This window comes from Lacerta agilis, chromosome 2 (assembly GCF_009819535.1).
Source record: "Lacerta agilis isolate rLacAgi1 chromosome 2, rLacAgi1.pri, whole genome shotgun sequence".
Classification (NCBI taxonomy): domain Eukaryota; kingdom Metazoa; phylum Chordata; class Lepidosauria; order Squamata; family Lacertidae; genus Lacerta; species Lacerta agilis.
Genome location: NC_046313.1, coordinates 14,758,458 through 14,785,937, shown reverse-complemented (window position 1 = coordinate 14,785,937; position 27,480 = coordinate 14,758,458). Strand labels below are relative to the sequence as shown.

Sequence of the window (27,480 nt, the reverse complement as noted above, 5' to 3'; positions counted from 1 at the left end):
GATGGGCCACTGGTGTTGTTGCTGAACTGTTGCATGCAAACCTGAATATGCCTACCTTAATATACTTTAAAAAGAGATGGTTCCTGTGCGGAGCTTTGGTTAAATCTGACACAGTGGTGCTCAGTCTTTCTGCTTTCAGTGAAGTATTTCCAAATTGACTTATATGCCAAGGACCACACAGGCATTTGCCATGGAACTCCAGTGCATTGTGGTGAATTCTGGGGCATGCTTGATTCATGTTGAACTCTGGTTAAGCTCGTTGGACCTCTGGAGGTCCCATGTAACTGGGACTACAACACAGAACATTACTAATACTACCCTGTAGCTAGACAGTGTCCTGGAAAATCAGGGTAACTTGTCCATCATTAGGCATCTTCTTATTAAGGAACCTGCTGTTGCAGACTTCGCCATGTTTCTCTTCAGGCATTAGCGGTTTTTAGAGAAACACCAGTGAACTTTTGGCATCACAAAATGAAGCTGCTCAGAAGGAAAATAGTAATAGGAGGACCATAGGATTTAAAAGTTCTGGAGTGGTTGGCCGGTCTTAATATTAAAAAAGCTGTCTCCAGAAGAGGTAGAGTTGTCAGGGCAGTACTAAGTATCATAAAATACAGTAAGTAGTAGAGAGTTCATCCACATTACCTGCCATTTTACATGAGTTCTATAATAGACCAGTGAACTTGACAACCTTGAGTAGTTTAAAACAGGGATGGGGAACCTGTGGCCCTTCTCAAGATGCTCTTGAACTACAGCTCTTATAATCTCTGAGCATTAACCATGATGGCTGGGGCTGATGGGAGTTGGAGTCCCAGGACCGCGCTAGGCTCTGTCCCAGGCCCAGCAGTTGCCTGGCCTTGTGTGACCTTCCCAGGGTCGCTCAGCCTCCCCTCGTGAGCAGGAAGCCAAAGACAGCAATGATAAGAGAGGGGGGAGGGGGGAGCAGGTGGGCGAGGAAGGGGTTAGTGGCGGGGGTGGTGATGTGTGAGTGAGGGAGATACAGGATGGTGGGGAAGGTGCCCCGATGGTGATGGTGGGGTGTCTGGGTTTTTGATCTCCGGAATACGGCAACCCTAGACAACATCCAGAGGGTACCATGTTGTCTAGCTCTGGTTTAAGCGAGAGGCTAGGGGAATGTGTTGAGCTCGTTGTCTCAGGCAGTTTTGTTTAACGCTCCCCTTGAGAAGATGCAAATGGTGAATGGTAAAAACCAATGCAACAGTTGGTGGTATCTCAGTGGGGATGTGGCTCAACACGACCCATTCATTCTTCCCTCCAAAAATACTCAATTCACCCACCAGTATGTTGAGGATTTGACTTGTGACCATCTGTCCTGTTCTCTCCTCTGCAGAGCTGACCTATCCCGGGCGCATCATAACTAAATAAGTTTCTGCAGGATGAAAAAATGGCAGGGCGGCTGCTTGCACCACCAGGCCCTGATAGTTTTCGACCTTTCACTCCGGAATCTTTGGCTAACATCGAGAAGCGCATCGCAGAAGATAAGAAGAAGAAGCGCCCTAAGCAAGACAGCAGTCACAGAGATGACGACGAAGAGAGCAAACCAAAACCAAACAGTGACCTGGAGGCAGGGAAGAATTTGCCTTTCATCTATGGGGATATCCCAAAAGGCCTGGTTGCTGTGCCACTGGAGGACTTTGACCCTTTCTATTTGACGCAGAAAGTGAGTCACCAAGACCCAGCCTATTAAAAACCCAAGTCTTTTTTGTCCCCAGGAGGAATTACAGGTTTGGGGTGGCAAGAGTCTCTTGCTGCATATGAAAGGGGACCTTTTTCTGTGGGCTTTTCAAATATGAATCTCCTCTTCATTTTTTTTTTCAGGGTTGGGGAAGAAATGTATCTGATCGTTTGTTGGGGTAGCCGATAGCTCTGCAAAATCTGCACACAGCTCGATGCGTAGCTTAAGCAATTCTGGAAGTCAGCACGTCTAGTAGGGAGGAGGCAGATAAATATGAGGGGGAAGTGGCAGCAGATGCTGAGAAAAGGAGTGGCAGTCAGTGCATCTCAGTCACGAAGGAGAAACACCATGGTGTTTTAGGTCCATTGTCTCCCAGGCCAGTTCGCACCATTTGGAGACTTTTCTTCTATCCATGGTGACTTTAAAACATTCATCTTGGACAGAGATGAAATATATCTAGACCTGACAAAGAGATAGGTGTGGCGTGCCACCATATAATCCAGAACCTGACTTAGTTAATTGCATCAAATGCTCCCGAAAGGTTATTGGATCTGGGTTTGTGGTAGTGATGGGACATTTCCTCCATCCTTTCACTGCCTCAATGTATCATTTAGACTAATAAAAGACAATCACCACCATCACATATTGAGCATAAGCCTCAAAGTGGTTGTGGGACTTAGCAGCCCGATTCCCTCTAAAAGTGGAATCTTAAAACTTTGCCGTAATGCTTTGCGTGGAAAATTAATGATGCACATTGAAAGCCCTTCCATTTTACTTTATCAAATACACTCTTAACAGTTTTGTTATGGTCTCAGTCAAGACAGCTAAAGAGCCCGTTTCACAACCAGCTCCTATGTTGTGCTTCCTTTAACTATATGTACAACTTGGTACCATAAATGGAGGTGGTTGTGTGATAACCAATAGCCTGCACAAAAGCATGAGCCTACTGCATTTTATCAAGCCCCTGTCAATGAGCATAAGAAGAACTCTGCTAGATCAGGCCAAGAGTCCATCTAGTCCCTCTTGACCTGTCATGCAGGGGGAACATGAAGAAGGGTCTCTGATGATTATTGCAAGCCAGGGAGCCAAGTGGGCTCCATGAAGCAGGAGAGGGCATTCATATGATCATGTCAGCGACCCAAGCCATCCAGATGTTCCACAAGTTGGCCAGGACTTCAACAGGAGCACCAGTCATATCAGCAGGGAAATCCCCCAAGGTTGTTTGAAAACCAATTGGAGCCATCAGCTTCTGAGGGTAGATCATCCTCATAAGTCCCCCACCTCTACAAAGGGAGAAGGATGCTGAGAGCCTAAATCTCAACAGGAAGTGATCTGACCATGACAAGGGACTGGTGTCAATAACCCCCTCTTTGAGATCACCCTCTTCCTGCCCAGCTGAGAAAACAAGGTCCACGTGTGTTGGGTTGATGACATGTTGGGACAGCCCCATGGTCATCATGGCAGCCGTGAAGTCCTTAGCCATGCCAGAGCTAATGGCTTTGGCATGGATGTTGAAGTGCCCCAACACCAGCAGTCTAGGAGTCCTCAACACTCCCTCCAAGACCAGCTCTGTCAGCTCAGGCAGGGAGACATTTGGGCAGTTAGGTGGGTGGTAAACCAGCAGAATCCCTAATATGTCCCATTTACCCAACACCAGGAACAAACACTCTGGATCCCCACACAACTGGCCAGAAAGCCTGGAGACAGAGATGGAATCTCTATGGTCTACAGCAACTCCCCATCCCCAACCATCAAGTCTGCCCTGGAGCTGTACCAAGGAGCCAGCACCAACTCCACCCTGCTTGCCCACCCAGTTCTCAGTAATACAGGCCAGATCAGCCTCCTCATCCATAATCACATCATGGGTGAGGCAGGACCAACCTGGCATTGAACAGCCGCAGACCCCAGGGCTGGCTGATAGGACAACCACAATTCCCCAGGTTGAAGGGAGTTCTGGCACATGGCACAGTCACCAACTGCCTGTGCCACATGTCCTTTACCAGGCCTGTCCCACCCACTTGCCCAGAACCTCTCCCTTGCCCAGAACCACTGCAGTTGGGGTGCCACCTGCTTTCCCCAGTTGCTCTCTTCCTAGGCACATTTTGCCTCCCTTATTTTGAAAACTCCAAATTAAAAGCGTACAAGTTAAAAAGCACTTAAAGCAATTTAGGGCAAGGCAATCTCCATAGTAGATGCAAAGCATCCGTTCTCCCGGAACTGGAGGTAGTGCAGGAGGTATTGTGCAGACTTTAATTAGGTTAGATTAGGCTAGGTGCAAAATAGATTTCATCGTGCACCAAGGGATTCTGGGACTCAGAAACGTTGTGGCTGTTCTCCCTTTGAAAATATGATTTATTTGGATCCGCCTTCGGCAGTAAGCAGAATGCCTGAGCTGCTGGCAAGGAAGAGAGCTTTTAAGATGAAGAGGCACCTTGTGTGGTAGCTAGCTGAGGACTGAGGTGAATTTGCAGAGTCCAGTCAGTGTAGAGCGGAAGGAAGGAGATTTCCTCTGGGGGCGATGTCCCTTTCAGCGAGCAGGAGGAAAACAGCAGGCAGGCAGAAGGTGAGGCTGCTTGAGTCGGCAGTTGTACGGCTGTTCAGGGATGGCACACGCTTGCGCTTTCAGGTTTAGAATGGTTGGGCCTGCAAGTGGCAAGGGGAGGCAGGAGGCATGGCTGCTGTGAGGATTTTTTGAGCACCGATGTCTGGATTTGGTAGGCCGCTGTGAGAACAGGGTGCAGATAGATAGAGATGGGTTGTGGGTCTGTTGCAACGGGGCTCTTCTGATGCTTGTATGAGCTGGGTAAATAGTTTTTAGCCAGCCTTCTCTACCCACCCAGGGAGGTATTTCCAGACCCCCCTGTTTTCCAGGGATAGTCCCGGATTTACAGAAGCCATTCCAGTTTCTGATTTGATCCCAGAATGTCCCACTTTTCCTTAGGACGTGCCTATTTTCATCGGAGCAATGTTGGAGGGTATGCATTTATTTATTTTTGCCCACATGACAGTTTTACTGCACACAGCACAGCCACAGCTTAGTGCCCTACCCTCTGTCCTGACGGTGGCTTTGACAGAAGCCTTGGAGGCTGTTTCGGCAGTTGTGTGGGGGTCAACTGAGCTAAGAGGTGCTGTGTACAAAGCCAAACACATATGAGGAAATGCAGGATTTCTTTTGTGTACGGCACTGGGCACCTTTAGGTGCCCCGCACCCACCCATCCAGTGGTGCAAGCCCCAGTGTGTGAAAGGCTGTATTTATGTTTCCCAGAGAAGGCTTCCCATTTAGAAATATGTGGGAGGCCTCTGGCAGCGCATCTTGTGTGCTGTGCAGAGAACAACATGACTGCATAGAAGGTTTGGTCTTTTTCCTTTTCTTTTTAGAAATAGTGAGTTACAGGCATCACTGGAAATGTTTTTGATGAACAGTTCCTCCCCCAGCTTCCTGTTCTGTATAGTGAGGCCTTGTGCATCTTCCCACAAACCCTGGAATGGCACATTTCCTGATTCCATTGTGTTTCACCAGAAAGGATGTGCATTACTTCTCCAAATAACCAGTGGTTCAAGATCATCCCACAAATCCATTCAAACACACACACACACACACGCCTCTCTGAATCATCAAAAGCAGCAGTTCTGCTTGAACAACTGGAACATTGCCATGTTTTATTTAATGCCAGCTTCTAGCGTATGAAAAGCAGTCCTGGCTCTTTCTTTTTAATGCCAGCCAGAGAGCTAAGTGCAGAGGCGTGGCCTGACTGGCACCAGAATTGGAGGGTGGCACCTGTCTCTGCCTTATCCCCCAATACTTAGGGAAGATGGTGGTGTTTCTTTATTCCAATGAACCTCATCACAACTATAAGACACAGAGTCATCAACTGAAGGCCAAAACCAAGCCAAAGTTTAGCATTTCTAGATTATTATTATTATTTATTGAATTTATATACCACTCTGTACCAGGAGGTCTCAGGTCGGTTCACAGAACAAAGTCAAAATATAAAACCACGAAACATACAATCAGAATAAAAAACAACAACCCAATAACACCCCCCCAATAGGCCTAGGAAAGCTCTCTTGCTAAAACCAGCCAGCTATCTTAGCCAGCAGTGCAGCAGTTTCATCTAGATGGACCAATTGTCATGACTTAGTTATAATGCAGATCTCCATGTTGGAATGTTTCCCTGCTGATGCAAGAAAAACAAAAACCCACAACTACATCATCCTTGTTAGGTGGTCCCCCAGCTTTTGTTTAAAAGGGGGGAGTCACTACCTTCCAAGGAATCCTGTTCCTCCCACCGCCCCCAGGCTTTCCCCTTTCCCTTTCCCTTTTGTTGTGACTTCCATTTTACAGGTTGGGTAAGTAGGATGAATTGGCATCTTGGTAAACCCAGGGGTTTTGCTTGGGCTCCTGCTCTATATGTTATTGGAATCCCCATTGGGAGCTCCTCAGCCCCTGGCCAAATACTTAATTAGAACTCACTGCATCAGTCGCTGCCCCTGCCAAGCAAATGCCCCCGATATGCACCACTGGCAGAGAAACACTCTACATGACAGCCCCAGCTCTAGACAGTGATCTGTACGGTACTAATTCAATATAACGTGGAACAGAGACACTTGCCATAGAGATGTGAGTCTTAAACATAGACCAGCTCATTGAGAACATTTACCCAGGTGTCCCCAGTCCAAGTTTCATTTTTCTCGGGGGGGGGTGATATTTGATTTTCAGATTGCCATTCTTTCCCTTGGTCTTGTTGAGAATGTCTGTGTACTAGTGCTGTTCACTCACCCTGCCATACCAACAGGTAAATGATTGGCACCACTGTATTCTTCTCATGTTTTGAATTTGCTAGAGACCATCCCTCAGCACAGTGAATCTTGACACCCAGTGTCTACAGAATGCCCCTAGGGCACAGGATAATTTTATTGTCCTAGTCAAAGGGAAGCTGTGCTGTACTTGGGAAAGACTGTAATAACATAACATCTCAACACAACACAACACAACACAACACAAAAAAATCTGCAGGATCAGGCCAATAGTTCATCAAGTCAGCTTCCTTCCTGTTCTCACAGTAGCCAACCAGGTGCTTATGGGAAGCCCACAAACAGGAGCTGAGCACAACAGCCCTCTTACCACTTGTGGAGCTTGAGCATAACCATCAAGGCATAGCCAACTAGGAGAGGACTTAGAAACACCTTGCACCCTGCGCCAAGAGTGAATGGAACGGAAGCCAGTATAATTGCTTTGTTTCAGAAATAAGCAAGCAAGAGGCCTGATCATTTGAACAAAATGGCGGACGTTATTGTGGTGTTCCCTGTCGCTATTCTGAATAAGCAGGAACTGTATGGAGTACAGCCTTCCTTGGATCGGACCACTTCACATCCCAAGTAGTGAATTGCATATTTGAATATTACCTCCTTATAGATAGCTTTCTATAGCCACGGAAAGCTAAGAGATGGGTGAGCTCGATTTTGAAACTGGACTGAACTGTGTGCTTTAAACTTGTTTCGTCTCCATACTTTAAAGGTCTCTTAAATGTTGTAGAAGAGATTCACAGTGCAATCCTATGCATATTTATTCAGAAGTCAAGCTGCAATCCTCTGTGTTTAGTTTGTTGGTTTTGTGGTTACGCAGGATTCCATGCTGCCCATGCCTGGTTCGTTTCAGAAGTGGCTATAATAATTATAATAATTTATTATTTATACCCTGCCCATCTGGCTGGGTTCCCCCAGCCACTCTGGGCGGCTCCCAACAGAATATTAAAAACATAAAAACTTCCCTTTAAATTTCAGGTGTCATTTAAAGTCAGATAGTTGTTTATTTCCTTGACATCTGATGGGAGGGCGTTCCACAGGGTGGGCGCCACTACCGAGAAGGCCCTCTGCCTTGTTCCCTGTAACCTCACTTCTTGCAGTGAGGGAACTGCCAGAAGGCCCTTGGAGCTGGACAATCTAAGGAGCCTCTCTTCTGAGTACAGTAGTTTCCTCACTGGGATGGTGACTAGGAGGACCAGGGCCCTTTGAGGGTTGGTGACTTTTTCTGGAATTCTCTCCATAGGGAAACCTTTTAGGCCCACTATCTGTTAGCTCTTAGGAGCCCATTTGAGACTTTTGCTTTTTCAATAGATGTTTTTAATAGCAGGCAGGGGTGCTTGCTACATGCCATGTCTTTTGTTAGGTTTAGCTGTTTGATTTTATTGTGGAAGTTATTTTTAAAAAAAATGTTCAGGACTTTCGGGTGATCGTTTTAAAAAAGTACAGATATCCGACAACTAGTCAAATTTTAAAAAATGAACCAACAAATGGGGTGGGGGTGGGGGTTGGAAGCACTGTGGCACCAGTCAACAACCCACATGGAAATCCCAAGATGTTTCAAAGTCTGGTTTCTTCCACCACATTCCTACCTTCCTTATTTTGCTGCAGGAGTTCAGGAAACGGGCAAAGGATTGGTGCCTGATCTGTTTTCCTTCCGAAGTTTCTATCTAAGCAGGCATTTGACGTTATTATAGTAAATGTTAATACGAACTATACTTGTTTTACACTTACCTGTTTTGAAATTGCTGAAATGAGTTGCCTTGATTTTATTTCCGTTTTGATGCTGTTACGTACTTTTGAGTTTCCTTTGGGAAAGAAAGGTAGTGGTCTATATATAAAAAAGTAATGGACAGGGGAGGAGCCTGGAGTCACTGGCAGAACATGTGGTTTACATGCAGGAGGTCCCAGATGCAAATTACATCATTTCCAGATAGGGCTGGGGGGAAAGGCTCCTGTCTAAACTCATGGAGAATCACTTTCTTGTCAGTGTAAACAGCTCTGGACTGATGGTCTGATGTGGTATAAGACAGCTTCTTAGGTTTGTATGCTACATTTCATTGACACTTAAGCAAAAAGGCCTTTGCCAGATGGTGCTCATTTCCTCTAACATGTGTCCATCTTACAGAGGTAGCATCATATGCATATTTTTAAATGGGGCTTTATCTGTTGAACATGTGGTTGTTGTGTCACACATTTTTCATGAAAGTCAAGTAGAACCGCTTTGGACAACTTCTTAACAAAGGCTTGGGTTTTCATTCTCTTTTTTTTTTTTTTGACTTTGTAAAAAATCAAAACAGCATGAAAACGCAACCCTTTATTAAGAAGTTTTCTCTTTGTTGATTTGATAAATATTTGGCTTTTATGTTAGATGTGTGTGTTTGTGTCACTGTGTGTGGTGTTTTAATGCTAGAAACAATAAATGACCAGGTAATGTACAAAATGTTTTAAATAGGTTATTTGGGATGTGTACAATTTTGTCTACAAACCATAAAATATAAAATTAAGACGTGGATATAAAACCAAAACCAGTACAATTCTCTGCACATCTACTCAGAAATAAGTCCCACTGAAATCAATGGGCCTGACTTCCAGGTAAGTGTGTACATGATTGCAAACTTCATTTATGTATTTGTTCTTAAAGTACTACTAACTTTCTGTATTTATTTATCTGCCACATTTCAGCTCTAAAAGGGCCCACAAAGCTGCTTACGACAAACAATGAAACAGAACAATATGAACATCAGACAAATGAACACAGTCTTAAAGCTAACCCAAAATACTGGTTTCAAGTTATGGTTAGATTGTGTGTGTGTGTGTGTGTGTGTGTGTGTGTGTGTGTTCTGCTGAGACATATATGTGCATAACTTTTTCTTTCTCTCTCTCTCTTTCTCTGCAGACCTTTGTAGTACTAAACAGAGGCAAAACACTCTTCCGATTTAGTGCCACGCCTGCCTTGTACATTTTAAGTCCTTTTAATCTGCTTAGGAGAATAGCTATTAAAATTTTGATACATTCATATCCTTTTTAATGGTAATATCGTTTGCCCATTCTGTAGTCGCGTTTCCTGGTGTGTAGGGTTGCTGTGCTGACTAAAATATATGGATTGGGTTTATGGCCCATGATGCATCAATGTGTTGTTGTTTTTTACCCAAACAGTCAGGGGACACCCAAAAAATGTCTTGATACCTGGAAGATCACTAAAGAAGGACACTTTATTTGGAATTACATTGTCACAGAATTAATGGGGTGGGTGTATGTGTATGCATTTGTGACACAAAAAGTTTGGATTGCTAAGGGTTGTTCTTTGTGTGCCAGAAGTTATGTGCCCACAGAGGCGGTTTCTGGCACCCAGAGCAATCCTGCCCTGTACTCCTGCACTGAAAATAGCACATTTAGCTGATTCCCCACCCCTATTTCAACAAACCAATGCACTTTTTAATGCCCCTGCCTTCACTTCCTTGGGATATTGGACTGAAAGGTTGACTATAAAATATTAGGAAATGCAAACCTAGAGGGCTCTTATTTACACATCAGCTTTTCCCTGCTTGCATTACAGTTTTACAGCCTTGACATTAGGTGCTAAGTAGTGATGTGTGTCTAATGTTCAAAGGTGAAAGGGGATGTTTTCATTTTAATGCTTTAATAGTAGATTCAGGCTGTATTCTCACATGAAATTTAAATCAGCTTGGAATGAGAATGTGAAACCAAAATGGGCCAGAATCAAGTTCGAAATCCCTCACACCTACGTTCAATCATGCATTCACATTCAATAGAGACTCAAAATGATTTATTGTTCCTTGTGTATGCAAGCATTTTAAACGTATACATATCTTTTACAATAAGCACCCAGAGACTTGAATTAGATTCTTTCAGATCTCCTTTACTGCAATCACTTTTAATTAATATCCATTTCCTGTATCCACTGTGAGAGTTTATGAGGTTCAAAAAGTATCTACATGGTGCCTAGAGAATAACTTGCACCTAAATATTAGCAAGACAAAGGAGATGGTGTTGGGCTTTCTTTTTAAAATATATTTATTTATTTTTTTAAAACTAGACATACATAACAACAAGAAAACAACACATCACAACAATAATACAATACAAAAAATGGAACACTACACTAATCTGAGATTTATCTCAATTTCTCTCTCACATCTTTGTTGGACTTCCTCCAACCACTCCCTCCTGGTTTCCCATATAAATCTTTCTTTTACACAATTTCATCTTCCTTTTACTCTCTATTTCAGCTACTTAAACCTCTGAATTTTACCTCTAATAACTTTATCCTATATCCTTACTATCCTTAACTTATTTCATATATCATTATCCTCTATATCTCATTATTTTCTTTACTCCCCAATTTTCCCAGGAACCCCTAATACTTCCGTAGAATTTCAAAATTCATATATTACAATATTTCTTTAAGTAAAATTTAAACTTGTTCCACTCTTCCTGCACCGCTTCTTCCTTCCGGTCCTGCAGTCTTGATGTCAGCTCGGCAAGTTCCATAAAGTCAATCATCTTCATCTGCCAATCCTGTATCATTGGTATTTCTTGAGTCTTCCAGTCCTTTGCAACTAAAATTCTAGCTGCTGTTGTTTCGGCATACAAAAAGAAATTCTTGTCGTCATTGGGAATCTCATCACTCACAATCCCCAAAAGAAAGGCCTCCGGTTTTTCAGAAAAGTGGATTTAAACACTTTTTTTCATTTCATTATAATTTTTCCCCCAGAAAGCCTTTAGTTTGGGGCATGTCCACCACATATGGAAAAAGGTTCCTTCTTTTTCTTTACATGATCGCTTCTTCGGCCTTTGGCTAAGATCAAGTGTAGTATCTTTTCTTTACATGATGGTGTTGGACTTTCGGAGGAGGAGAGGGGAACTAGCCCCATTGTATATCAGGGGTGTGTGTGTGGAGAGAGAGTCTTTTCCTTTAAATTCCTGGGAGTTTACCTTAGTGAAGACCTCACTTGGAAAAACAATATAACTCAGGTGGTTACGAAGGCCCAACACAGACTCCATTTCCTCAGGGTCTTGCGAAAGAACAATGTTAAATAACAATTGAGGACCTCCTTCTTTGTTGTTGTTTAGTTGTTTAGTCGTGTCTGACTCTTCGTGACCCCATGGACCAGAGCACGCCAGGCACTCCTGTCTTCCACTGCCTCCCGCAGTTTGGTCAGACTCATGTTAGTAGCTTCAAGAACACTGTCCAACCATCTCGTCCTCTGTCGTCCCCTTCTCCTTGTGCCTTCAATCTTTCCCAACACCAGGGTCTTTTCCAGGGAGTCTTCTCTTCTCATGAGGTGGCCAAAGTATTGGCGCCTCAGCTTCAGGATCTGTCCTTCCAGTAAGCACTCAGGGCTGATTTCCTTAAGAACGGATAGGTTTGATCTTCTTGCAGTCCATGGGACTCTCTAGAGTCTCCTCCAGCACCATAATTCAAAAGCATCAATTCTTCGGCGATCAGCCTTCTTTATGGTCCAGCTCTCACTTCCATACATCACTACTGGGAAAACCATAGCTTTAACTATACAGACCTTTGTCAGCAAGGTGGTGTCTCTGCTTTGACCTCCTTCTACCGGTCCACAACAGAAAGTGTATTCTCATATTGTATCACAGTGTGATATGTTGGCTTGACAGCCACAGACAGAAAGTCTTTACAGAGGGTGGTGAACACAGCACATGATATCATGGGCTGTCCCCTGAGCCCGCTAGATGACATCGCAAGGGATCGATGCCTTAGGAGAGCGAGAAAAATTCTCAGGGATGATTCACACCCCTGCCAGCACCTCTTTAATCTTCTACCCTCGGGCAGGAGATAAAGAAGTATAATCAGTCGTACCAACAGGCTAAAAAACAGTTTCTATAGAAGAAGAAGAAGAAGAAGAAGAAGAAGAAGAAGAAGAAGAAGAAGAAGAAGAAGAGGAGGAGGAGTTTGGATTTGATATCCCGCTTTTCACTACCCGAAGGAGTCTCAAAGCGCCTAACATTCTCCTTTCCCTTCCTCCCCCACAACAAACACTCTGTGAGGTGAGTGGGGCTGAGAGACTTCAAAGAAGTGTGACTAGCCCAAGGTCACCCAGCAGCTGCATGTGGAGGAGTGGAGACACGAACCCAGTTCCCCAGATTACGAGTCTAACCGCTCTTAACCACTACACCACACTGGCTCTCTAAGTGGGCAGTTAGGCTTTTGAACGGAAAATAATATAGTGCAACTGACTTTTGGGGTTGGTGTGTTGTGTGACAAGCACACAGAGTGCAATGACATTGAGCGTTGGGGGGGGGTGAGGCTTGGTTAATTTCATTGAACACAGGTTGTACATTGACAATAAAGGTATTATTATAATTATTATTATTAACACTTGAGAGTCCATAATCTGCACCCAGTATTTGGAACAGTGTGGCTCTTGACTAGAGTTAGAACCTAGTTCAGGGGCAACATCCAAGAAGAACAAGCTATATGCCAACTTTCTCCTTCCTCCCCTCTCTGCTTCCCTCTTCACCTCACATGCACAGCTTCAGCAAATCTCTTGTTTTCTTAAACCACAGTTTCCCATTATGTCCTAATTGAGAAACTGTGGTTTAAGAACTTCCTCCAAATCAGGATGTGAAACCAGGTATATATACCACTCATATTTAGATGAACAGCAGGACAGTCCACTGCAGCCGCAAGCACCTGCTGAAAAACTGTTGCAGTGGTAATTGCTGATGATATTGTTTTCCGATTTAATTCAGTAAGGTTCAGCGGGAGTTTAATGGGATGAAATGAATATGTGATTTCTTACGTTTCATGCTTCCTTGACTTTATTCTACAGTATTTAGCATGATCATTATGTGCACTATTTTGACGAACTGTGTGTTCATGACTTTTAGTAACCCACCAGAGTGGTCGAAACAGGTGGAGTAAGTAGCAATTCATTTGTTTGTTTTGTGGGTGGTGGTATAAATCTTGCTTAATTCTTTAAAGTGATGGTCACCCCCTCTCTCTTTTTTTCCCTTTTTATGGGGGGGGAAGTATGCTATGCAGCAAAATCACAGTATGTTATAATTTGCTGCAAGTTGGCACCTCAGTTTTTTCCTTAAAAATTGAACTTGGATCAATCAGACTTTGAAATGTCTGTCAAACCTGTGAAAACATTATGTAGTAGAATGTTTAGAAATCATAATCTAATAGTCATAATCTAATAGTCCATTCGAAAACCTATCTGTAGTCTGTGGTTGGCCAGAATATCTGTGACTGCATTTCCATATCACGGTAACTATAGTTTTAACAGTTTAACGGTTTTAACGGTTTACTGTGGACGTGTTGCATGTAGATAGCTCCTGCTCTGTTCTGCTCCTAGCACGTGTGGGTGCAACAAACTACAAGTCCTGGCCAAGCATTATATCCAAACCAGGTGTTTTGTTTCACTCCATGCAAGCCATGATGTGAGGCCAGCTATTAACTATGCATCACAGTGAATTGTGCACTGAGCCACTGTGAGCAGAAATCCCACCAACTCTTAAATAAATCCCAATCCAATATTTTAATGTGCAACATTGGCCATCTCTCTTAATGAAGACATTGCTGCGCATTCTGAACTGTATCCTGTTTTCCTCCACTGCTTTTCCTTATTCTGATAGGTACACATTCACTGGTATATATACATTTGAATCACTTGTGAAAATTATTGCAAGAGGCTTCTGCATAGACGGCTTCACTTTTCTCCGTGACCCATGGAACTGGCTAGACTTCAGTGTCATCATGATGGCGTAAGTTACGTATTGTGCTCCTTTTCTTGTCTAGAAACTGTATATGTTAGTGGAAGGAGAAACAAGCTGTAAAAGAAGTCCAGGAAGGTGACAAAGCAGCTGTGCCCTTTGATAATTCCTGACTACCGAATATACGCGAGTATAAGCCGACGCAAATATAAGCCGAGGCACCTAATTGACCACAAAAAACTGGGAAAACTTATTGACTTGCGCATAAGCCGAGGGTGGGAAATGCAGCAACTACTGGTAAATTTCAAAAATAAAATAAATAAAATTACATTAATTGAGACATCAGTAGATTAAATGTTTTGAATATTTATTTCAAAGAAAAACAGGGGCAAGAAGTTCCATAGGCTTGACTCTGCACCACAGGAATAAGCGCTTTCTTTTATTTGCCCCCTCCCCTCTTCCAACAGTTAGGCTTTCCTTTTTATTTCTTTGGTGTATTTTATGTCCAATATTTCCATCCCCCTACAACCTCTATCAATAAATGGGACTGATTCCTGAGTGTGAGGGGGTTTATTTTCAGGCCCTTTTCTTCCCTCCCCAAAGAACCCTCCCTTCCCAAACAGCCAAGCTGTGAATGGATCCAAAGGAAGATAAGAGTTGCAGAGCTCCTGTGACCTTGCCTCCTCCTGGGCTTTGCAGAGAGGAGGGGGGCAAGAGCCTCTGTTCCTTGACTTGGGGGTCCTCCCTGCACCCTCCCCTTCATCCAGGGACCCCCTCTTCTCCCCCAATGGACCCTTTGCAAGATGAGCAGAGACTCACTGGATTCAGGAGGCGCCAGGGATGCAGCACCATGCAGAGAGAGAGACAAAGGCCCCCTCCTCCTTTGTAGGTGGGCTTGGTATTTCCTGACCTCTCTAGGAATCCCACTCAATCCTTTTTAACCCTTGGCAAGCCAGTGCCCCCAGCTTCTCTGAGCCTGTCCTGTGCCTTTTGCAGGAAAGAGCTTCTCTCCACTTCTCTCCCCCCCCCCAACTGACAGAGGGGGAAGCATTGTGCAGTGCTTCTCCGATCCTCCATTCTGTGCCTTTCTGCTGGTGAGTGGAGGCAGAGGCGTCTTTACCCTTCCAGCTTGTGTCTGGAGGCGCTAGGACCTCGCAGACAGCTGCAAACGCACGGGATGGGATCGGGATCAGAGAAGACTCCACGTCTCAGATCTCCATCCTGCGCATTTTCTGGTGGGGTGGGGGGAGGGAAGCGGAGAGAAACTCTTTCTCTCCGCTTTTCCTACCCAACCACCTCGCAGACAGCTGCAAACGCACAGGACGGATCCTGCGCATTTCCTGGTGGGGTGGGGGGGGGAAGCGGAGAGAAACTCTTTCTCTCCGCTTTTCCTTCCCAACCACCTCGCAGACAGCTGCAAACGCACAGGAGGGGATCGGAGAAGATGCCCCCCCCCCCCCGTCCTGCACATTTCCCGGTGGGGTGGGGGGAGGGAGAGGAAAGCAGAGAGAAGCTCTTTCTCTCTGCTTTTCCTTCTCCACCGCCCGCCTCACTTGCGCATAAGCCGAGGGCGACTTTTTCAGCCCAAAAAATGGGCTGAAAAAGTCGGCTTATGCGCAAGTATATACTGGCAAACTCATACATTGGATATGAAATTCTTCAGGACCGAAAACCTTTCCTGCAAAACGGCTAAACGTTTTTGGACTGATCTCCATTGATAATCATTTTTGTAATTGCTCTAAATTAGTCTTGAGCTGAAGGTTTCGGCGCAGAATTGAAAGCTAGTAATATCCTTAGGAACTTGAATCCTGGCTCTTCCTCAGGGCACTGTTTTCCAACTGATCAGCAAGGAGGAATGAATGAGCAGGCTTGTCTACACAAGGCAGTTTGTTTGATCCCTCTTGTTCAGCCTATATTTACATCTTTCAACTGGGACAGTTTGCCTTTTCAGATCTGATAAGCTATGAACAGTCCAGCTAGAGAGAGAATTCAGATATGGCTTTTCAAGTATAGATCACATTTGGCTGGTGTATCTAGTGGTCCCCCCCCCCAAATGTTTTACTTAAATCAGTAGAAGCATCCTCCCCCCCCTCCACACACACAAAAAAACCCTGGGCATGGTGCAGTTATCACATTTACAGCCATGATGTTGGCTCAAAAAATTGAAAAGGAACTCGAGAGACAATTGTTGCAATGTGTCCAGAGTGCCTAATTTCAGTAGTGATAGTCTACCCTTCCAAAACTCTGGCTGAATTCTTGGGCATGGGGCATCATTTAAGTCAGCCATTTAATTCTTCCTTGGGCAATTCCCCCCCCCCAAGTGCTCCATGCTATTACCAAAGGACAGCTCCCACAGGCACTCTGCTTATGGTCTGGTACAACTTCCCCCAGGTAGCCATAAACTCAAGCCACCATTCTGGTCATTGTTACAAGCCTTCCAGGTGTGGGTTGAGCAACATTCCAGCCTCTGCCGTGGCGAGTGTTTCGGACAATGTGTTTGCCTATAGTATGAATCATTGTAAGCAGAAAGGAAAGGTAGCCGTTCACAAGTCGATTGATTATGTGCACTTGTACAGGCAAATGGAGCAACAAACTGGGTTGTTCTGCAAATGATCTTTTGGTGTACAAATATCATTTTTATACTAAATCTGTCGGAGCCCTGAAAACTGCCAGTCATTTTCAGTCCTTGCACAGCCTCGGGATAAATTAACCAAGATGGCAAATGTCAACCTTGAAATTATGGCCAGGTCCTTTTTAACAATTTCAATATTAAAACACTGTGAACTAACTTCTTATGTATCCTTTTCTGTGGCGCTGACTCTAATGGGGCAGTGAAGGGGGAAACAAGAAAGTGGAGGTTTGGGTTAGGCAACCTGTTTGGGATTGAGGGTCACATTGTTTTGTAGGGGAAGTGGGGGGCACATGTAAGTGGTGGCTGATAGAGCCAAAGTTCTGTAGAAGGAAATGGAGGGGGCTGCATGGGGCAGAGGGGGCTGCATGGAGCCCACAGACCGCAGGTTGCTCACCTGTGTTCAAGGTAAATCACAGAGCTTAGCAGCACTTTTCCAGCAGACAGAGATGGCCTTCTTCTTTGGCGATCACTCGTAGCCGAGTAAGATTGTCTTCCATGAACACGGTCTTAACAGTGAGTCCATAAGTGACTGTAGAGGCCAATTCTGGATCCACACGTCTTTCACAGTGGGGACTTAGGTTTCCGGATGGGAGTTGATCATGGTGAAGGTTTGCCAAACGTGCCTTCCTCTTAGCATGTTTCTCCCTTTCGTCCTGAGTTTGATCATCTTCAAAGTCCATGACACCTTTGGTCAAGGCTGTTCCCCAATTGGAGCGCTTGCAGGCCAGTGTTTGGCCTAGGACATGTTGGTACCATTGAAGCAGAAAGTCCAAGTGCCATCTCCCCCCAGTTGACAGTTTCCTCCCCTTTAATGGAACTCTAAAATGTGCCACTCTCAGGATACCTCGTCCTCCTTACCCTTGTTTTGCCACAAGAAAAATCACAAATGGGAAGCATAGCTGAAGAAGAAGCCCTGTGATAATGGAGACATCTAAAACTATTTCATTTGCAACCTTAGATTTGTTTTTTGTTTTTTCATGCCACTTCCAAAGCAGTTTACATTGTGAATGCTGTTCCCCGCCCCCAACTGAACTTTACACTTTTATTTATTTTTATTTTTGAAAGCTAGGTAACCCCAATCGGTGCCATTAACTCTGGTTTAATTCTGCAGGTATATAACAGAGTTTGTAAACCTAGGCAATGTTTCAGCTCTGCGCACCTTCAGGGTACTGAGAGCTTTGAAAACTATTTCTGTAATTCCAGGTAAGGCTGTTGGTGTTAGGTGTTGGGTTGCAGCTCCCTGTGAGTGATGTATTGCTGTCTGTAGTTGTTGTTTTATTTCCCCCATTCCCGTTTTTCGTGTGTGTTATTGTCATTGTGTCTCTTTGTGTGTGACCTCCCTCGTTGCAGATATGTCACAGAGTTTGTGGACCTTGGGAATGTGTCAGCCTTGAGAACTTTCAGAGTTCTCCGAGCTTTGAAAACTATCTCTGTCATTCCAGGTGAGAAATGCTTCTAAATCCGCGTCTTGCATTTCCCCTCCCTTGCCTTCCTGGTCCCTTGCCTTTTCAAAAATGGCTCTGGCACGTTTTTGATAGGCCTTGCATTCTGCATGAAGTGTGGTGTTTACAACAGTGTAAACAGACAGACCAAAAATACAGCAGTAATGCACCTCAGTCAATTCCCCTAAGTAATATAACTGGAGCAAAAAGAAGAACTTGAATTTCCCTTTCAGAACTCCTACACATTGTAGTTTCGACTTTTGGGAACTTGGACATAGCCACTGAAATCTCAAACCCAGACTAGTTGAGGACTCTGCAACAATATTTCCCAACATCACCCACGCTGTGCAACTTGCATGATTATACTTATTTAAATACATAAATATATTATAGAAGGGAAGTTTGTCTGTATATAACGAAAGTATCAGTTGTTGCCAGTTATGGCACTAGGTGACATTGCAAAACTGCTTGTGTTTTTAGATATGTAAATTTTGAAGTGTGGGAGCTTATCATGACAGCTCCCATAAGACAGTTCCAAGAAGAATCCCCCCAAAAAATGCAGCTGTGTTGATCCATTTTACACATGCGCACACACATAGCAGCAGTAGACAGCATAGCCCAGTTTATTAGGATCAGCGTGATTATGCTTAGTTTCCTGAAAGTGAGCTCCACTGAACTCTGTGGTGCTTTAGCTCTGACCGTATAGCTTCAACCTCTTAAAACACATGCTATTTTGTGTTTTTGTTTTCAAAACAAAAGAGCTTCAGTCAGTTGAAGGGCAACTTTTTAAATTACAAGTGCAAACAATCTTGCAAAGAAGTGTGTTACCATTTAAACCAGGGGCCGGATGCAGCCCAATCGCCTTCTAGATCCGGCCCGCAGACGGCCCGGGAATCCGTGTGTTTTTACATGAGTAGAATGTGTTCTTTTATTTAAAATGCATCTCCAGGTTATTTGTGGGGCCTGCCTGGTGTTTTTGCATGAGTAGAATGTGTGCTTTTATTTAAAATGCATCTCTGATTTATTTGTGGGGCATAGGAATTTGTTCATTTGTTTTTTTCAAAATATAGTCCGCCCCCCCCCCACAAGGTCTGAGGGACGGTGGACCGGCCCACAGCTGAAAAAGGTTGCTGACCCCTGATTTAAACTGTTAGTGTGAAGTTGGAACCCATTAAAAATGAAATATCCAGCATCTTAGGCATTCTTTGATTTCCGCTAATCCAGAGGTCAGCAAACTTTTTCAGCAGGGTGCCGTTCCACTATCCTCAGACCTTGTGAGGGGCCGGACTATATTTTGAAAAAAAAAAAAAGAATGAATTCCTATGCCCACAAATAACCCAGAGATGCATTTTAATAAAATCACACATTCTACTCATGTAAAAACACCAGACAGGCCCCATAAATAACCCAGAGATGCATTTCAAATAAAAGGACACATTCTACTCATGTAAAAACATGCTGATTCTCGGACCATCCGCAGGCCAGATTTAGAAGGCAATTGGGCCGGATCCGGCCCCCAGGCCTTAGTTTGCCTACCTATGCTAACAAACAAACATGAAAGGCTCATTATCACTTTATTCACATTGCAAGTGATGGCATCATCACGGCTGCTCTGAAAAACATCCCATGTCTTTTCTCCCCTGTACAGTTGTGCCTACATCTAGGGAGTAACCCACATGTGCCATAATTTGTTGAATTCAGGCATGAGTGTTTATTGTGCCAAGTACCTGATTTGGCACTCCAGATTGTGTTCTTATGATATAATGAAAGCAGTCATATCACACTTCCACACAGTAAACATACGTCTTCCTGCATTGCATTTATCACTACTGTGTGAAGCAACCTTTCATGAAGATGATTGCCACAATGACTAGAATGTCTGCTTGGGATAGGATTGTCCTTTCAGATGGCTGCTTTGCCCCAGATATTTTATGTGATTTTGAACTGTGTCACATGTTACATTGTGGGCGCCCCCCCCCCCCCAAAAAAAAAAGTAGGCTCGTGCAACTCATCTATTCATGGGAACTCTGCAGATACCCACTGAACAGGCTAAAACCCTGCCTAACCCAATCTTTGCAGCATCGACTTCTGTGGTCCAAAACGCATTTTCATGGATTAATGGGAAATGGAAAGGCAGCCCAATGTAACATATGAAGCAGCTCCTTTGTTTAAAAATAGTGAGCTCAGTCCCTCTGCCTCATGGTTACATAGTTTTGGGTGGGTAGGTGTATGCAGAAAATGTGTTAATGCACTGGTAAGTTAATGTCTTGCTGAAATGGGTTAACCGATGGTCCTAGAGCATGCAAACAGCCGGCAAAAGTGGGCTTTTCTGGTTATGTAATCACGATGTCGCTTGAGGAAATGTTGGAAAACATTTGGGATAGAAGCATATGTGCTTTGCTTAGCCTTGGAATATGAATCCTGTGCATGATGTAACATTTCCAGCCTTTGCTTGGGCCTGGACTCACATAATCCAGCTTGCTTCACGTTGTCTAATGCCTGCTGAATACTTGTAAGATCAACCTTTCCCATTCCAGAAGTGAGTGTTTCAGTCACAGTGAATAGTTCTATGATCACTTCACTGAAAAAAAAGCTTTTTAGAAAGGTTAGGTTCTCCCTCTTGTTCCATTGACGGTATTTATATTGAGTCATATACTGCTGCTATAACCAAGGCAATTGTCCTCTAGGTTGTAGATTGCATTCAAAGCCAGTCCACATTGATTGACCTCCTCCTCAAGGGGCACAGTATAGATTTGTTCTTTCAAAATGGCCAGTGTTAGAGTTTGTGTGTCCTAAAATCCATCGGATAACATGCAACATGTTCCCTGAAACCTAGGAATTGATAGACAATGCTTTCTAAAGATGCGCCACACACAAGCCAAAAGGTGCCATGGGTATGTTTTTTCAGAACCAGGGTATATCCTTTGGGATTATTCTTCTGGCCACACATTACACTCTGGGACTGTCAAACTTTTGGTGTGCTTCTAGTGGCAAAAGACTTCTCCGCAACATCTTCACAAATTCTTTCCCCATTTCTCTATGTATGCCTAATGATATTCTACCCATACCGCCAATGGTAGCAACTGGAGAGGCAACCATTTCAATTGGGTTGCCTTGCTTATGGAATACTTTCCCCCAAGGAGGTTTGCTGGCACCAACATTGATGTATTGGATGCCAGACAAAGATAGGTTTCAAACTGGTTTAGTTTAGTTTAATTGTTGCTTTTCATCCAGCTGCTTATGTCTCCTTGTTGTATATCAACCTACCCCTAACCTGCTGCCCTCCGAGTGCTGGTGTGCTCCAAATACCACCAGTCTCAGCTAGCGTGGTCAGAGGGTGAGTGGTCTGAGAGGCACCGATATTGTGGCATTGCTGCCGCTAAGGGATTTTGGAACCTGATCGATACCTAGGTCGTGGCTCACAAGGAGCTTGTTGTAAGCTGCTCTGAGCCGTCCCAAAAAAAGAGGAGCCCATATGTAGACTGCAATAAAATAAAGTATGGTGCTCTTTGGGGATGATGGCAGCTGGGGCCAAGTTAGATCCTCATGTATATTACAAGTGACAGGAATAGTGCACCGAGCACTTGATATAAATGTGCATCCATCACAGAACTGGACCATCAAAACAGTGTGCTTGCAAAATACACTGCAACAAAAGATATTTATTTGTATAACCTTAATCCCGCGGACAGATCAGAAGGTGCTCTTTGTTGTCACTTGTGGGAATGCCTTTGGGGGGGGGGAGTCATTAGCTTGGAACGAAATGAACGAATGAGCACCCCTTCCAAAGCTTTGTAACCTGGAGCCCTTTGGGAACGCTTGAAAGCAGCGGCGAGGGGAATGTTAATATCAATTACAGCTGCATGAAAGCACCAAGGGGCTGGAGAGGGAAAGAGACTCAGGGCTCTGAGTCAGGAAATGGATGAAATTTCAGAACTGGGAGTAATAAAATTGTCTGGAAATGCTTGGATCAAGTGGTAGATTGAGGGGAGCAAGAAATTAATAAGTCAGAACATTTAATGGCTCATTAGATGCCACTAATGGGCATAAATTAAAGGAAAGGAGAGCGAGTTAAAGGGGTTGGTGTATTAGCTGCGGAGGAAAACAGTGCAGCTGGTTACTTTAGATGGTTGCTGGCTGTATCGCATTTTAGGGTTACTTTAAAAATCAGTGTTGTACAACCGTTGAGTTAAGATTGGGGGTATTCATTGATGATGTTGACTCGGAGAAATGGATAGATTGAAAAATAGATAGAAAGCATTTGAAGCAAAATAAACCAAGAAGTCTGAGGGAGCTCAAGAATGCATTGGACAAAAAAAATAATAAATTCCTAGGCTACTTTTGATTCTACAGGACAGTGTTTGCTATGAGGATGCAAAGTCCAGCCAAGCAACACACTTATGGCTTGATGTTGGAAGGTACTTGCAGAACATATTTAGGTATTTGGCTCAGGAATGCAGTCTGGGGTTGTGCCAAGTTTATCCCTCCTGCAACATGGTGGCAAGGCCTTTGCACAACACACCCTCTGGTTCCTCTTGCTTCTCACCCATTCACGTTCCTTTATCTTCTGCAGCATCTGAAATAAACTGTTCTGTGTTTGGAAATACATCAAATCGAGAAATAAACCGGCATGAAAGGGCAAAGCATGCCCGTGGAACCTTTGGTTCTCCAGATGTTGCTGTTGTTGTTCATTTTGCTGGTTTCCATTCCCCCCCAAAAATTCAGCTTTTTTTTTCCTCCTGGAAAAAAGGGAGGGGAAAATTTGTTTTCCCTCCATGGTTTCAAAATTTCCAGAAATTTTACATCTCTTTCAGCAACCACTGCTGATGGAATCAACCATGCATTAGATTAATTCAGGGAAATTTGTGTAAGCCTGGCCACAACAACAACAAAAAATGTGCATTCATTATCTGACTTCAACCTTCTAGCACTATTACCAAATCACTCAGAAAGGTTATAGCAGGTGTGCTGTTCCATGTGCTCTTCAGTGCTGTTTCTGGTCTAGTTCATCCACTGGTAATTTATGGGGACTCCAAGCATACAGGCACATGCTGGTGCCACCAGCAGTTGTAATATGCAAAACTAAGTAGTTGTCCCATCAGCACAATGATTTTCACTTGAGCAACTGGACTCCCCCTTCTCTCTGTGCACCCCTTAAATCTGTTCTGAGGGGTTTCCCCAAAGCTCTGGATGCTGTTGGGAAATAATGGAACAAAGCTTCATAATCTGAATTTCTGCACATTTAAGCCAAGAAGGCTTTATAACAGGATAAGTTAAGAAACTATTACCACATACTTTAGGAGAATGGCTGATCCGCCCCACCCCACCTCCCATAGTACCTGAGATTGCGGAGTCATGTTATATGTTGTTCTTTGAAATCTCCTCCTCATACTTCCGATGCTTGCTTGCTGCTATGGTATCTTTTGTGATACTTTCATCATTTAAACCTATTGGTATCCCCACATTGAAAACATCAAAGGTACCAGGCCTATTTGGGTAAATTCATGAACAAGACAAAGCTTGCTTTCATCACAACTTGTGACCCACAATAAAAGACGCTCTACTTTTGAGTTATAATCTAAGCTCTCATAGTAGATGGTACATTTGATGTGCTTTGCTGTATCTTGCAAAGATGTCGCTTGAAGCTTCACACAGATGAGGCAGAGCACGGAGTGTATTTCAAAGATTTTCCTTGTTCGTTATCATAAACTGATTTTATCTTTATGGAAGATTATGCTTTCCCCGCCCTTAATGATTCGCAGCAATGTTTGCTGGAAATAGAGCAGTGATAATGAATAAGTGAGAACTAGTTTGGTGTAGTGGTTAGAATGTTGGACTGGGACCTAAGAGACCAGGGTTCAAATCCCTGCTCAGCCATGAAGCTCAATGGATGAATCCAATTTATCCTTCCCACAGCAATGTGTGATATGTTACCCTGAGAGGCAGTGACTATCCCAAAGTCCTCCAGTGAACTTTGGTGGCCAAGTAAGGATTTGAATCAGGAGTCCAGGGTTAGAACTGGGAACAGCTGATTTTTTATTTTTTACTAAGTTCTACCCTCCCTGTTTTTTTAAGACACACACAAAAAAAAAATCAAAATGCCCCACCAGAGAATAGTTTAAAAGTTTCCACAACTGCAACAAGGATATGGTTTGTTTTGTTTTTAATTTCTCCACAGTGGGGGGGGGGGAGAAAGATTTTGAATCGGCTGTTCTTATCTATGCAGTGGTACCTCTGGTTATGAACTTAATTCATTCCGGAGGTACGTTCTTAACCTGAAACCATTCTTAACCTGAGGTACCACTTTAGCTAATGGGGCCTCCCGCTGCCGCACCACCAGCGCGCGATTTCGGTTCTCATCCTGAGGTAAAGTTCTTAACCCGAGGTACTACTTCCGAGTTAGCAGAGTCTGTAACCCAAAGTGTTTGTAACCTGAGGTGTTTGTAACATGAGCTACCACTGTATATAATATTAGGAAAAGTCTGCAAGAATGGGGACGCAGCAATGCAGGCTGAGTGTACCCTGCTCTACATTTTCTTAAAACTTATTTTCCCTTTCATGTCAGGGTACCATATGAAATCATCGAGTTGCACAAACTCTAGCTGCGTTCACTAGACGTTTGTGTTCAGTGACAGTGAATTAACTGTATGCTATCCCCTTAACCCAACCTTCAGCTTCACCTTAACCTAGGAAAGACTTCCCCTCAGACCAGGGAACTGCACATGTCCCTGTTTAATGAACCACTTACATTCCTGATACCTGTATGAATCCGGTAAATAAGGTTCAGAAGGCAATACACTGGACTTATTGTTAAATGGGTGGGCATAGGACCAATACTATAAAGCAAAATTCTCCTTAATTTCCCTGTTGTCAGGGAAATGTAGTAGGTAGCCCATATTGCTTTGCCTAGGCTGCTTTTCCCAAGATTCCACAGGAATTCCATGACTGCTTTCCCTTTCCCCAGGCCTGAAGACCATCGTGGGAGCCCTGATCCAGTCTGTGAAGAAGCTGTCGGATGTGATGATTTTGACAGTGTTTTGCCTCAGCGTATTTGCTTTAATTGGGCTACAGCTGTTCATGGGGAATCTAAGGAACAAGTGTGTCATCTGGCCCATTGATCTCAATGAGACCTACCTGGAAAATGGCACCAAGGGCTTTGACTGGGAAGAATACACCAACAATGTTTGTAAGTGTGTGTGGGTTCCCCCCTCCCCCCGGCACAATTCTCTCTAAATAATTATGGCTGTGAGATTCACTAGGTTAACCGTCATGACTTAAAATGTTACTAAAGCCAGAAATGGTTCTTCTCTGGAGGAAAGGTGTTTATTTTGACCAGTATTTCTCTTTTGCACTGTATGCTTCCCTCTTTTCCTTTCATAGAAAAGCCCCTGTGCTTTTGCCACAGTCCTTAAAAGCTGGTTCTGTGTAGAGTCCTTTTTATAATCTGTTCAAAAAAACTGCCCAGTGGACTGCTCCCCAGTGTTTATTATGAATTTGGCCTCATATTTATAATCTTCTGTTCAGTTTTGCAAAGTGTGTTTGTTTGTTTGTTTGTTTGTTTGTTTGTTTAAAAAATTAAAGTCTCAATAATGACTTTACAAAGTCTCGGGGGGGAAATACTTATGAATTCCATATCCCCGTAAGAGAATAAACATGCCTCATGTAGCAATTGACATAAGAGGCTGTCATTGAGCTAGCATACAGAGTGTCAGAATTATACTCTGCAAACTGGGAGGATAATTCAATCATATGACAACTGACCTCCCTACCCAAACACCTGCGCTGTGAAAGGTCCCAAACGACCTTGCACTCATGGTACTGTGGTTGTGAAATGCTAATATCCCAGCTTGTGGATCACATTAAATGACTGTGCTCTTGTTTCTTCTTCTTCTTCTTCTTCCTCCCCTGTAGCCAATTTTTACACATTACCTGGGTTTCTTGATCCTTTGTTGTGCGGTAACAGCTCTGACGCAGGGTAAGTTCTCAGTTCAGATTCTCTCTCTCTCTCAATTGGACAAGCTACTTTTGAAAGAGAAAAAAGTCAATAGGCATGGATTACACTCCAAAAGCACTTAAACAAATTCATTTGCAAAGCAATTGGTTTACCTAGTACCTTGTCACCTTAGGTCTTCCCGAATATTTAACTTTTTTTTTAATGGAGACGCCTGCTGTATCTTACTTAAAACAAACATTAAGCAGACATGCAGATGTGCACAGAGTTTATACATGATATAGGACTGGGATCATACCTTCTTCCTTTCACCCAAAGCCCACTTAAGAGCCACACATTGGACTTCCGTGTTGGAACAGGGGACAACACATGTTAGGCCTGATCCAAATCGTTATAACCGCCTCAACTCAGGCATTGATTTTAGCCGGGTGCCCCTATTAAAATGTGAGGGTGTATTACAAGCTTGCTGGAGGGGTGTCTACAATCCTAATTTTCCACCATGTGAGCATATCTGCATTGATAGATCAGTGCTGATACCAGGAGTGGCTCAACCTGTAGGGTAGAGCTGCAGCAATAACCAACAGAAAGGAAGGGGGCAGGGCAGAATGCAAGGTCAGGCTGCACAGATGCAGCGGAGGAGCCAAACCTGACTGATGTACCTGTTCCTGTGCATCTTAAGCTGCAATATTCTACATATGAACCACACTGGTTGAATGCCTTGCTGTATGGTTGTTTGCTGGAGAATATACAGGTTAACAGTTGCAGAACAATTATGCAGTATTTATGCAGAGGCAAGTGGAATCAAAACTGCTTCTATTGTGAACTCTTTTGCTGTGGAAGCTGCCAGTTCAATTCAAGTTCATGTTTTGTTTTAGCATTCCAGAAATTCACATTTGTGTGCTACGTTTGTGTACCTGCCTATGAATCGCACAGACGGGACTGTATATGGGTCTTGTAATCACTCTTGTAACAGAATTATCCCATGGATGTAAAGGAAAGTCATACAGAAAGTCTACTCTTCCATCACACATTTGTTTTACTTAATATGAGATTTCTGACCTGCCCTTCACTGTAAGGTTTCCAGTGCAAGTTCCAACAATAATATACATTTAACATCAGGTAAAAGAGTTTAAAATTAACGCTAATATGCCCAGGAACCTCACCAAAATGCTGGAGAGGATGCACCTCCACAGGCACATATCTCCACATGTTGTGGGAATGCCCAAAAATCCAACTATTCTAGGCAACAGC

The 27,480-nt window shown here is 43.7% G+C and overlaps 1 protein-coding gene across 1 annotated transcript in view; it reads left to right on the top strand.

Annotated features, from left to right (window-relative positions):
* LOC117040745 (sodium channel protein type 8 subunit alpha-like) overlaps positions 1 to 27,480 on the top strand; it is a 107,650-nt gene that overhangs the window by 28,126 nt on the left and 52,044 nt on the right. The window contains 7 exon segments of the mRNA XM_033138716.1: positions 1,349 to 1,678; positions 9,397 to 9,515; positions 13,317 to 13,406; positions 14,127 to 14,255; positions 18,187 to 18,278; positions 25,243 to 25,464; positions 26,190 to 26,253. Coding sequence (XP_032994607.1) covers positions 1,403 to 1,678; positions 9,397 to 9,515; positions 13,317 to 13,406; positions 14,127 to 14,255; positions 18,187 to 18,278; positions 25,243 to 25,464; positions 26,190 to 26,253 — 992 coding nt within the window. The 5' untranslated portion in view covers positions 1,349 to 1,402.